The sequence below is a fragment of the Mus pahari genome, chromosome 3 (genome assembly GCF_900095145.1).
Source record: "Mus pahari chromosome 3, PAHARI_EIJ_v1.1, whole genome shotgun sequence".
In the NCBI taxonomy this organism is placed as follows: Eukaryota; Metazoa; Chordata; class Mammalia; order Rodentia; family Muridae; genus Mus; species Mus pahari.
This window is the reverse complement of record NC_034592.1, coordinates 65,158,635-65,171,480: the sequence shown is the minus strand read 5'-3', so window position 1 is coordinate 65,171,480 and position 12,846 is coordinate 65,158,635. Positions and strand designations below refer to the sequence as shown.

Below are 12,846 nucleotides of genomic sequence, written 5' to 3'. Positions count from 1 at the left end.
TCCAGAGACTGCCCCACCCGTGAGTCCATCCCATAATCAGCCACCAAATGCAGACACTATTGCATATGCCAGCAAGAACTTGCTGAAAGGACACTGATATAGCTATCTCTTGTGAGGCTATGCCAGTGCCTGGCAAATATAGAGGTGGATGCTCACAGTTATCTATAGGATAGAACACAGAGACCCCAATGGAGGACCTAGAGAAATTACCCAAGGAGCTGAAGGGGTCTGCAACCCTATAGGTGTAACAACAATATGAACTAATCAGTACCCCCAGAGCTCGTGTCTCTAGCTGCATATATAGCAGAAGATGTCCTAGTTGGCCATCATTGGGAAGAGAGGCCCCTTGGTCTTGCAAACTTTATATGCCCCATACAGGAGAATGCCAGGGCCAGGAAGTAGGAGTGAGTGGGCAGGGGAACAGGGTGGAGGGAGAGTATAGGGGACATTCAGGATAGCTTTTGAAATGTAAATGAAGAAAATATCTAATAAAATAATAATAATAATGAAAGACTTCCATCCTAGAAGCCTAGAAGCCTTTTCTTTGGCACTGTATCGAGTTTAGCGTGACAGTGGAAGTGAAAACTTATTAAATCCTCTGAGAATTTTGAGTGAGCAATGTTACAAGTGGTTACTAAATCTTGACTAAAAGATGTTGTGCCCTAGAAAATGAACCTGCTTTCTTACCAGCCCACTCTTATTTTCAAACCAAAGCACCAAATGTTGCTCATGACTTGAATAATATTCAGTTAAAAATCTAAATAATGTAGCCACTTCAGAATGAGTGATGCCAATCTCATATTATTTTAGAATCTAATCCAACTGGTGTGTGATAGTTTTTTATCAACACACCTTATTTCTGCTTGCAAGTGAAGAAGTTGAAAGCATTGAATGCTTCATCTATTCCTAATAACTTACTAAGTAATATAAGAATGATAATTATTGAGTTATACAAACATCTGCTTTGAAGTATCTGCAAAAAACCTTCTTGCAAATTATATTTGTATGAAAATTAAACTAAAGGAGGTTTTAATTACTAGAGTGAACTCACACAGGCTGTGCACATTATATTCCTTTGTGTTCTGTCTCAGATTTCTGGAATAGCTACTCATTGGCATCCTCTGTTTCATTTTCGGAGCATCAATACAGCAGTAGATATTTTACTTTGCCCCATCAAATAAGCTTAAGACTATACATCTCCGGCCTGACAAAGGTGCTCAGTGGATAAAAGTGCTTCCTGTATGAGTCTCATGATCCAAGTTGGATCTCAGGAATATGCCATAGAAAGAGAGGCCTGATTTGCTCTGGCCTCCACATAGGTACCATGGTACAGAGAAGCATGCATGAACCTGCGTCTTGCATTTGTGTACATGAACACACTAATTTCAAAAAGAACCTGTAGTCTCGTAACTCTAAAGTAAGAGTAGATTCAGTCTGAATTATAATTCATGTACGACTTCCAGTTTGGGGACTTTCAGACATACCACACCAGAGTTGATGTACACGAATACTCTTCCTTCCTCCCTGATGGTGCTCTGCATGGGAGCTCCAACAAGGAGATCTGAGAAGCCATCTGCATTGAGGTCTACAGCACAGACAGAAGCTCCAAAGTATGAGCCAAGCTGTTCCAAAGCAAAGAACATGCACAATGAGACTACACGGCACTATTCATAGAAACCCTCAGGAACCCCAAAGGCGGAAATGTATTTACCTTTTTACCTTTCATTTCATATATGATGTTCAGTTCACTTTCATTAATGCTAAATATATATGCCTACAATTGGGGGGAAAGAATCCAAAGACATTTACTTTCTTATCAAATTTTCTCTTAAAAAAATAATCCAACTTATTTGTTTAATCAAAATATCAAGCTCTACAATACGTAAATGGAAAAACATAAAATATCAAGTGTTTAATAAAATTATCACTATAAATTTTAAGAGTGATATGTAATATTAATATTTACATTGATACACCTGACTTGAATCCCTATTATCTCAAAAACTAACTTTTGGATCCCGTAGAAAAGAAACAGAAAAGGGTTTACCAAAGAAAACCTTTTTGAGTTCCCAATATTCATGTGGCAAAGGAGAAAAATCTAGAGCTAAAATTATTCTATTCTATTCTATTCTATTCTATTCTATTCTATTCTATTCTATTCTATTCTATTCTACTCTACTCTGTTCTGTTCTGTTCTGTTCTGTTCTGTTCTGTTCTGTTCTGTTCTGTTCTGTTCTGTTCTGTTCTGTTCTATTCTATTCTATTCTGTTGTATTCTATTTATTCTACTCTACTCTGCTCTACTCTACTCTATTCTACCCTACTCTACTCTATTCTATTCTTTCTAGTCTTATCATGCAGCATGGCCTATCTCAACTCCCTCTTATTAAATAATAACCAGTACATTTATTTTCTGGGCATCTAGAGATAATTATACTTTATCTATTTATTATCACACTATATTATCTATAATTTGTTATTTATATATTATCAATTTACTCATGAAAAAGCCTCATTTAAGTTATATAATTCCCCTTAAAATTTTCCAGCTAAATTTCTTTGAGAGCTATAAATAAATCCTGAACAGATTCAACTGATGCAATATATTACTCAACACTTGAATCATATATTTTACAGTGTCCCTTTAATACTTTACTCTCTCATATAATCTATTCAAGATGTTGTGAAGAAATAAAGAGAGAGAAAAAGGCAAGTCTTACTTTTCCTATCTGTTCGTGTTGAGGGGCTCCTCCCACGACTTCAGTAGTATGTGGACTTCGAAAATGTCCAGCTCCGACTGAGTAGCCTGCATAAAGGAGAGAAACACGTGAGGCGCACCATTCTCTGCAGGTATATGTTTTTCTAACTCTTTGCATGGAGGTAACCAAAACTACTCAAAATAGTTATTTTGAGTACTACTTTATGGAGAACCTCAAAAACATTTATATTAACTTAAAATGGTCATTTAAGCAATTTAAAGATATATATTACAAAAACAATGATATGGGTTTGAATTTCTAAGCTCTCAATATTGAAAATATGATCTTGACACTTTATCTGTGTGATATGATTAGCAAATGGTCTTCCAGGATTACAGATGCAACATCTGAGAGTACACAAAACTCTAAAACTCTCAAATGACAATCTTTACAGGTTTCATGCAATCTTTCTGTTGCAGGGACTTTACATAAAGATATAACTTTATATGATAGAGACGGAAAATGGGTTCCATTTCCTGCAATACTTCAAGCCATAGTTCAATCACATAAGGTAATGTCTGAGGAATTCTCTTGGAATGATAGTAATATACTACTTGTTTTGTCACTGGCCTTTCTGAACACAAAATGTTCACACTTAAAGCACATATGGGTCAAATAAGTTTGTGCTTTGTTCAAAAACAAAAAAAATCTACAGAACATATGTACTTTACTGTAAAGAGAAAGGATGTCACAAAATTTGTATTTTGTAGAGAGATATAGGAGACAAATATGATATTCTTGACTTATGAAATAACAATGAGGAGGAAGGAGAAAAGGATAATAAAAATGCTTAAACTCTGAGAAACAAAACTTCTATAAGGAAGAAGTCAAAATTATAAGTTTTAAAATATACTTCACAATGCTATCTTTCAGCTAGAATATATATATTCTTAGACTTCTTAGCAAATGAAAAAAATATATATATTCAAAGACATGTGTTTAAATGCATGAATTAATACAGAGTTAGCATAAAAACTTCCTAGGGAGCCAGGAATGGTGACACACACCTTTAATTCTAGCACTCATGTGTCAGAGGTCAATTAGGGCTATGTCATGAGACATAGTCTTAGAAAACACACAAGAACAATGAAAGGAAGGAAAAGGAAGGAAGAAAGGAAGGAAAGAAACAATAAAGGAAGAAGAAAGGAATTGGAGGGGGACTTCCTAAGATGGAGTAAGCATTCATCAGTTCCTACATAAGGATGCAGCAATGACAACTGTAGCTACCTCTGTCAGTATAGGATACACAGTTAAAGAAATGCAGTTGGCTTTATGCTTAATTGAGACAGTTTCTGATACACCAAATTGTTACTGGCCAGTAGGATGCACATATCATTTCTAAGGCACAGATAATTCAAGTTGGTCAAAGTTTTACAGTACCTAAGTAGCTTCCAAATTTTACTTGATTCTGTCTGTCTACAAATGCTTTGTATTTGTTTGTAGTTATATTGTAGACAAAGACGGAGCCAGTCCAGTACGATGATCCCGGGGCCCCCATCACAATTAAATCCTGCAAGAGAAAACACATCATTTGAAAGTTAAATCTTACCACACCAAACCTCTTGCAAATATACAACATTCTAGGCAAATAGTCAGGCAATGAATTTTGTATTGAAGCTTAAAAAGGGAAACATTTTATTAATTTAAAACCATATGTTAAATAGCCAGAAAAACTAAGAATAGAATTTTAGAGAAGAAACTCTGGAACTTTTTGCACGCTTACCACTGGGTTTCAAATATCAAAGGAAGGCCATTAGACACTAGAATAAGCTTTGGGGACAAAGGCAATGTGGGTCAATGAAAAACAATCTTCTGTGTGTAATTCATTAGGGTTCATTACCAGGATAATCATGTGTTACCAGAGAGTAAAGGAGACTTAATTTATTTCAATTTGCAAAAATCACTGAATAGTATCCCTAACAATCTCAGCTCAGATAATAAAAAGGCTAGTGAAATTTAGGGCGTATTTTAGCCTAACTAGGAAGGAAGGAAGGAAGGAAGGAAGGAAGGAAAGAGGAAGGAAGGAAGGAAGGAAGGAAGGAAGGAAGGAAGGAAGGAAGGAAGGAAGGAAGGAAGGAAAGAAGGGGGGAGGGGAGGGGAGGGAAGAGCCAGGCTTTTGCCTCTGTTGCATAACAACCCAGAGCAACAAACCTAATTAACATATGGTATATGCTCTAAGTAATCCTGAACCTTCACTGTAGTCAGTTCAATATAGACTAAAGAAAGAATTGTTATAACATGTTAACATTTATAAAGGCAATGAACCCAAAGTGATAATGTCTTATCTCCATGGAATTAGAAAACATTTATGGAATTATAATGGGTTTCTGAGAAAACCTGAAACATTTATTATTGTTATTATTACTATCATTTAAACTGAGGATATAAGATATAATTGAGTTTGAGGTACTAGAAAGAGGTCAGGATTATCTCTAATTTTCAAGGGTATTATAAGTTTAAGCCTCACTACTATCATAATTTTAATGTAAAAAGGACTCATGTATCTCCTTCACTTTCAACTAGTAATTAAAAACAATATATTTGGATAGATATTTTCATCTTTGAAGGTAGCAAAATAAATAACTAGCTACTTTAGACTTCCACTAAATTCTTAGGAGAAGGGACAGTCTTTAGTGTGGATTTTAGTTGATTCTACGTAGTATTAGCCTTTTACAATTTTACAATTTATAAAACTACAATTATAATTTTCTAAAATTATATGTAAAACAGTTAGTGGTGTGAACATGGTAATAATAGTCTATAGCTTAAGATTACTTAAATGTTACTCAGTAAGTCTAGAGAAATCCCAGAATTAAACTTCTACATATACACAATCACTGGAGCTAATATTAAGTTGTTACCTGTGTGTAAAAACTAGATATTCCAGCTTGACACGATGCAAAATTTTCTCCAAATTTTCTCACATAATCTAAAACAGAAGTTCAATATTGGTTTAGACAAATTGGAACTATATATTTTGAGACAGAGTTTGGCTGTAGAGCCCAGGATGGCCTTGAACTCAAAATCCTTCTGACTCAGTCTTCTAATGGTTCAGGTTTAATTTTTATCATAATGACCATCCACCATAGTTTTAATTTTCTCAGAGGTTTTCACAAACATGAGTCTTAAGATCTGTGTCTTATGTTCTACTTTTGAAAATAATAGTAATTGTCATGATTTAAGAGCATTCAGGTCTCCTGTATTAACCTTCAAATTACCATCATGAATCACAATTAAAGGTATTTCTCCCTCTGTTTCACTTTATGGGAAGTTTTGGCAAACATATAACCAAAAGTTAAAATGAATCAGTGAGTGAAAGGTCAAGAGCTAGGATTTTAGTCTTTAGGTTCACAGTTCCCCGAGTTACTATATATATTGGAAGTGCAGAACAGTATGTTCTGTGGGGCACGCATGTAGAATGGCTATTCATTCACCCCACTTAATATACTCCCTTTTGGTCAAAACAACGGGAATCTACATTCTTGGCAAAATCCCACAATAAGCTGTCACGTTGCATATAAACCCCATGCTGGACATTCCCTTGCTAGATTCATTTCTCTGACAAAACTGAAACTCAGTGTCCTGTGATTGACACCCCCTCATCCCACTCCACACCCCACACCCCTAACCACTGGGCCACTCCTATTCCCTTTGTTTAGTATTTTCAGATTTTACCTATAAATGTAATTGCTTATGTGTTTTCTGTGCTTGGTTTACAGTGTTCTCCATATTCATGCATGGTGTCCCAAAAGGCAGCTCTTACTAAAGCTAGATGACATTCCATTGTATCTAAGCACACATACAGGCCCCACCCATGAGTACTTCATCCCGAAAGGACCATAGTATTGTGTGGAGTTTCTATTTTCCTGAGAACCTTCTGTAGAGTCTCTCATGATGGTGCAGTAGTTTGCACTCATGCCACCTTGCCTAACATTTATCTCTCATCTTTTTGGTAAATAGCCATTTCAAAAGATAAGAGGTGGTCTTTCCAGGTTTGATGTACATTCTGTGATGGTTAGTGACACCGACCACCCTTCATAAAACCATCAGCCATTTCTCTGCTTTCATTGGAGAGAAAAGATCTTGGCTTAGCTCACTTGCAATCAGGTAACTGGTTTTGTGGTATCTCTTTGATGAGATTCCATATATATTTAGGGAATGATCACCACATCTGAGAATGCTTGCGCATGCCTGACTCTAGCTTCCACTTGATGCCTTCCTGAGCTATGCAGAACCTTTGCTGCTCGCCCTACTGCCACTTGTCCCTTCTCTTTTGTAGCTTGATCTTTTGTTGCGACCTCCAGAAAATCATTACTCTCCCTGTTACTCTCCAGAGGTTCCAGGCCGGGGGGCTTCACATTTAAGGTTTTATTGCATTTTGAGTTTACTTGTGTATATGGTATAAGATAATCAAAACAACCCTGAGATTCCATCTCACACCAGTCAGAATGGCTAAAATCAAAAACTCAGGTGACAGCACGTGCTGTTGAGGATGTTGAGAAAGAGGAACACTCCTCCATTGCTAGTGGGACTGCAAGCTGGTACAATTACTCTGAAAATCAGTCTGGCAGTTATTCAGAAAATTGAACATGAGGACCCAACTCTATATACCACTACTGGGTATATACTCAAAAGATGCTCCAACATAGAATAAGGACACACGTTCCACTATGACCATAGCAGTTTTATTTATAATAGCCAGGAGCTGGAAAGAACCCAGTTATCCCTCAACAGAGGAATGGATACAGAAAATATGGTACATTTACACAATGGAGTACTATTCAGCTATTTAAAAACAACGACTTTCTGAAATTCTTAGGCAAATGGGTGGAACTAGAAAATATCATCCTGAGTGTGGTAACTCAGTCACAAAAGAACACACATGGTATGTACTCTCTGATAAGTGGATATCAGCCCAAAAGCTCTGAATACGCAAGATTAAATTCACAGACCATGTGAAGCTCAAGAAGAAGGAATACCAAAATGTGAGTGCTTCAGCCCTTCTTAGAAGGGGGACAAAATCCTCACAGGAGGCAGAGGGTTGGAGGGACATGGGAGGAAAAGAGGAGGGGGAGGGGAAAAGGGGGCCTAGGATCAGGTATGAGAGGAGACTGATATAATATACAGAAGGTCAGAAATTTGAACAGAGGTGTGTAGCAATGGGGGACAGGGAATTGCGGGTAGCCACCAACAAGTCCCAAATGCCAGGAAAGCAAGAGGCTCCCAGGACCCAACAGGGATGAGATTAGTTGAAATGCCCAACAAAGGGGTGGGAGAACCTGTGGAGACCATATCCAGAGGTTAGGCAAGGCTCCCCACTCATCTCCAAATTCTTAAACCAGAAGGGTTCCTGTCTAAAGGAAATACAGAGACAAAGCATGGAGCAGAGACTGAAGGAAAGGCCATCTAGAAACTGCCCCACCTGGGGATCCATCCCATATATAGACACCAAACCCAGACACTACTGTGAATGCCAAGAAGTTCTTGCTAACAGAAGCTTGTTATAGCTGTCTCCTGAGAGGCTCTGCCAGAGCCTGACAAATACAGAGGTGGATGCTTGCAGGTGACCATTGGACTTAGTGTGGGGACCCCAATTGAGGAGTTAGAGAAAGGACTGAAGGAGCTGAAAGGGTTTGCAACCCCATAGGAAGAACAACAATATCAACCAACCAGATCCCCCAGAGCTCCCAGGGACTAAACCACCAACCAAAGAGTGCACATGGAGGGACCCATGGCTCTAGCAACATGTATAGCAAAGGATGACATTGTCTGGCATCAATAGGAGAAGTCCTTGGTCCTGTGAAGGCTTGATTCCCCACTGTAGGGGAATGCCAGGGCAGTGAGATGGGAGTGGGTGGATGGGAGGGAGGCACCCTCATAGAAGCAGGGGGAAGAGGGATGGGAGAGGGGGATTCTGGAGGGGAAACCAGGAAAGGGGATAACATTTGAAATGTGAATACATAAAATATCCAATAAAAGAAAGAATCCAATTACACTCTTTTTGCAGGTGGCTATTGAATTGTCTCATGCTAATTTGTTGAGATTATCCCTTCCTTCCTGCTTTGCCTAACAGAAAGAATCAAGACCCATGTAGACATGTAAGGTCTCTTTTGCTCCTGATGCTTTTTCATTCATAAACTTCTATGAAAAAAATGAAGGCTACTTCTTCCTTTTGACAAATTACTCCATGGATGTATCTGCACTCCCTGCCATGATTTCTCACTCCTTTTGAGTGTGTGCTATGTTAATAAGGCTATGCTCATATTAACTTCTAAAAGTGTATAGATAGGTATGTTTTAGAAAAATAATCCTGCAGGAAAATGTTTAAATATATAAAATAAAACTGTAAGGCAAAAGGGAATAATAAATATACAGAAATTCAGACTGAGATTTATAGCAATTGAAAATTTAATATGCATATTTTATCTTCTTGCATTCAAAGGTAAAATATAAACAGTTATTACATGGACTTCTCCATGACATCAGAATCCAGATATGAAAGATCCTAAAATGATCAGAACCAGTATGTAAATTTAAGTATGAGCTCAAAGTTCTAACAGGTAATTAAGGTTATCTTTGGAGGATAAGGGAGATGATAATAGTATTTTTTTAATATTAGAAAGAATTGGCGTTCCTCAAATTTTTGGTGTTCTAAAGAGAGTTTTAGAGTTACTGATTGCTATAAATATTATCTTGACAGCTACTGACTTTGTCCCCGAATCTAAATTTATATCTTAGTTCTGTACATAAAATACAGGTTTCCATTGAGACAGAGTTACCCAAATTTAGACCAGCGACCAGCGGTTTTCAACCTTCCTAATGCTGTAAACCTTTAATAAAGCTTCTCATGTTGTGATGATTCCCCCCCCCCCATTGTAAAATTAGTTTTGTTGAGGGTTCACAAGTGAAATTTTGCTATTGTAATGTAAATATCTGTGCTTTCTGATGGTCTTAGGGGCCCCCAGGGAAAGTGTTATCTGAACCCCAAAGGAGGTGTGATACACAGGTTGGGAACCAAGTGTTGCTATAAACACTAATTCCTTACATCTTCAAGGAATACCAATGGGGAACTGGAAGTGGGGAAGCTTTGCCTTGACTAGTGCCTTGAATCCTTTTGAAGACTCCTACAAGTTTCTAGGAAAACAGAAAGTGTGGTCATTTTCTTTCAAATAAGAATTTTGTATGTAATTTCATGACTTTGAGGATCCTATGGTTTCCCTGACATTAGACTTGCTTAGACTGATTTGAAAATAAATTTAGTACAAAGTTGGATAGTTACCAACTAGCTTCCACAATTATACAAATGAAAATGAAGAATTGCTTTTCAAAACCATGGAATGTTTGTATAAGGTATCGCTACTACACAGAGTAAACAAAGGAAGGATACTGTTAGTTAACAATGGCCATATGAAGGATATTCTTTGTCCTTGAGCAGGCAAAACTGCAAATGCAAACGACTGGACGCCTTCCTTTGCTTCTCTTCCTCTAGTTCGGTCAAGTCCCACTTACCTTGGTAACACGGGGCCATCCTTTTACTTAGTTCTGTTCGCAAATCAGAAGGCATGCCGTAGCAAATGCCAGTGGGGAGTTTGTTATCGTTCTTCATGTAAAAAATATTTTTCCACCTGTGCCCACAAGTCTGGATAAAACAAAAAGTCAAACAAAAATATGAAAGTCACACCTGGAAGGTCTGATTCCAGGACTGGTCTTGGTCGGTGGGCCCGCTTCAGTACCTACCACGATAGATCCATTTTCTCCTGGCTGTCTGGAAAGCGTGACCCCCAGCCACTGGTTATCCCTTTCTTCCAGGCATGTCTTCCCACAGGGCTCTCCACTGGGGCTACCTGCAGCATTTGGGAAAATCTCATCAGTTTTGTTGAAAACAATGCTTTTCTAAAGGCATAGAGTAGTTAAAGCTAGACTCTTATTTCCAGGGTTTCTCTTGCCTCAACTTTCTCTCATCTTGTATTCAGTTCAATTTAGGGGTAAAAGTGAGTCGCTCTCTGCTGACACAGTTGTTCTCCACACAAGCTGAATCTTTGCTGAAATGACCTCGGAGCGATGTAGAGGCCATGAAGAAGTGGCCTCAGTGGTCTAGGAGGTAGCTAATTAACCCAACAGGATGAGCAAGGTCCATTTGATACAAAACAGAGGCTGATGATTGGGAAAGAATTTGTGGTTTTGCCTTCCTTACCCATTTATTAACATCAGCCGAGCACTTCTGAAAATGACTGAGCGAGTAGACAGTGGAGTATATAATTAGTGTACCAATAATGCATAGCCTTTAAAACAAAACGCCCTGTGTTTTAGGCTTAGTGGGATGACTGGTGTTTTCAACAATGATAAAAGTTTTTTGAAAACAATATGAAGTTGGAAAAAAAGAAAGTCAATAGGCACACTATGGCAAATGCATAAATTGCAGAAACTGCCCAACATAATGGAACTACTCAGTTGCGACCCAGCCCTGCTAAAATGTAGAGCAGTCATCTTTATGGCAATGATGCTTTATTTGCCAGCCCACACCTTTAGCCTTTGAGTGGGAACCCCAGTGAGATTCTGTGTTTGAGTGATTTCACATCATTAACTGGAGGAAGACTGAGATAAGACGGGTTCATAGATTCTTTTTGCTAGCTTTACATTCTGTCCTCCTTAGTCAACACTTGAATGTTCTGTGCTTACTTCTGACAGCAGAAAAAAAAAAAAAAGCATTAGCATTGATTAGATGAGGTAAGTGTACCATAAGCTGGAATTCTTTACTTTGAACACTGGTCACAAGTTTTTATAGTGTTATAACAAAATGTCCCACATGCATCTTTGTATCCTGTTTTCCTCTCTTACCTGAACCCTAGGTAGAGTTTCCTAGGAACACTCACAATGCCTACATACATAAAGATAATATAGTTAAAAGGAAATCATTTGTATTGACTTTCCTGAGTCATAAAGATTCTGTGTAAGAAGTGTAGAAAGATATTTATGAATACATATGTGGGTTGCAAAACATTCACAGAAATACCTAATGCTCTAGCACAACCAAGCTTAAGGGAGCCTCCCAAACTCTTTCCTAGAATCCTATTCAGTGGATCCAGCCATCCCTGTCTAATCCAAGGGTTGCTTCAGATCCGGTCAGAAGCACGGTTAGCATAGAACATTGATAATGCTTTGTTGGCTTGGGTTCCTGGAAACCAATGATGTCTTCTACTACTAATGGATAGTCTGGGATATTGACTGTGAGATGAAGGCAAACAGACCCAGAGAAAGAAAGAACACTGCTAAGCAACAGGAAGAACAGCTTGCTGTGGTCCAAACACTGATAGAGAGTAGTCTTGATGTACACAGAGTTTCCTGTGTGAGAATGATGAGAGAAGGAAAAGCTAGACAGAGAAGAGGAAAGGAAGGAAGTCCAGGAACATGGAACGTGTGTGTGTGATGGTCCATTATACGCTCCACTTTGTGAGCTCTCAGCTGCCATCTTCCAGCTCCAATAAACTCTAATTGCTGAGAAATATTCAGCCAACAGGGTTAGCCTAACACAGGGAGCTACTAGGACTACGTGATTCCAAACCAATACAGGAGAAGTAAGAAGGGTAATTTAATTTTCACTGGGATACAGTTTTCAGCTGAAATTATCTTTAAAACCACCAATATTTTAAAATTAATGTCAAAAACGCACCACCAAAGGTGGCCAGGCTATGTGCAGTTGAAGCTCTGTTACCATAAAAATAAATGACATATAATCGAAAATACAAAACTATTTTTAAAATTATAGTCAACACCAGCCAACCCATCTCCAGTTGTCATTGTTAAAGACAGGAGTGCAAGGGCTTCTGAATGCCACCTTCCCTGTTTGCATGTGGATGAAAAAATTGGGTGTTTTCCTCAAGATTAGGTTTGATATTTGCAAACAAATGTTCTCTTCTCTAGTTAGTCACCAGAAGTTAAAAAAAAAAAAAAAAAAAAAAAAAAAACAACAACAAACACAATGCTTTGGAACCACACAAATGATATCATGCAAATTTGCTAGCTGAAAATGGCCCAGAAGTTCATATGTGCAAGAATAGCATCCTGCATGCAATTATGTGTTTCTTAGC

The 12,846-nt window shown here is 38.0% G+C and overlaps 1 protein-coding gene across 1 annotated transcript in view; it reads right to left on the bottom strand.

The window, feature by feature from the left end:
• The window catches only part of Itga4 (integrin subunit alpha 4), a 73,184-nt gene that overhangs the window by 45,395 nt on the left and 14,943 nt on the right, over positions 1-12,846 (bottom strand). The window contains exons 3-9 of the mRNA XM_021192709.2: positions 10,496-10,602; positions 10,268-10,397; positions 5,620-5,687; positions 4,139-4,268; positions 2,720-2,805; positions 1,712-1,774; positions 1,485-1,622 (exon numbers count right to left, since the gene is read on the bottom strand). Coding sequence (XP_021048368.1) covers positions 1,485-1,622; positions 1,712-1,774; positions 2,720-2,805; positions 4,139-4,268; positions 5,620-5,687; positions 10,268-10,397; positions 10,496-10,602 — 722 coding nt within the window. The remainder of the gene's footprint in view (positions 1-1,484; positions 1,623-1,711; positions 1,775-2,719; positions 2,806-4,138; positions 4,269-5,619; positions 5,688-10,267; positions 10,398-10,495; positions 10,603-12,846) is intronic.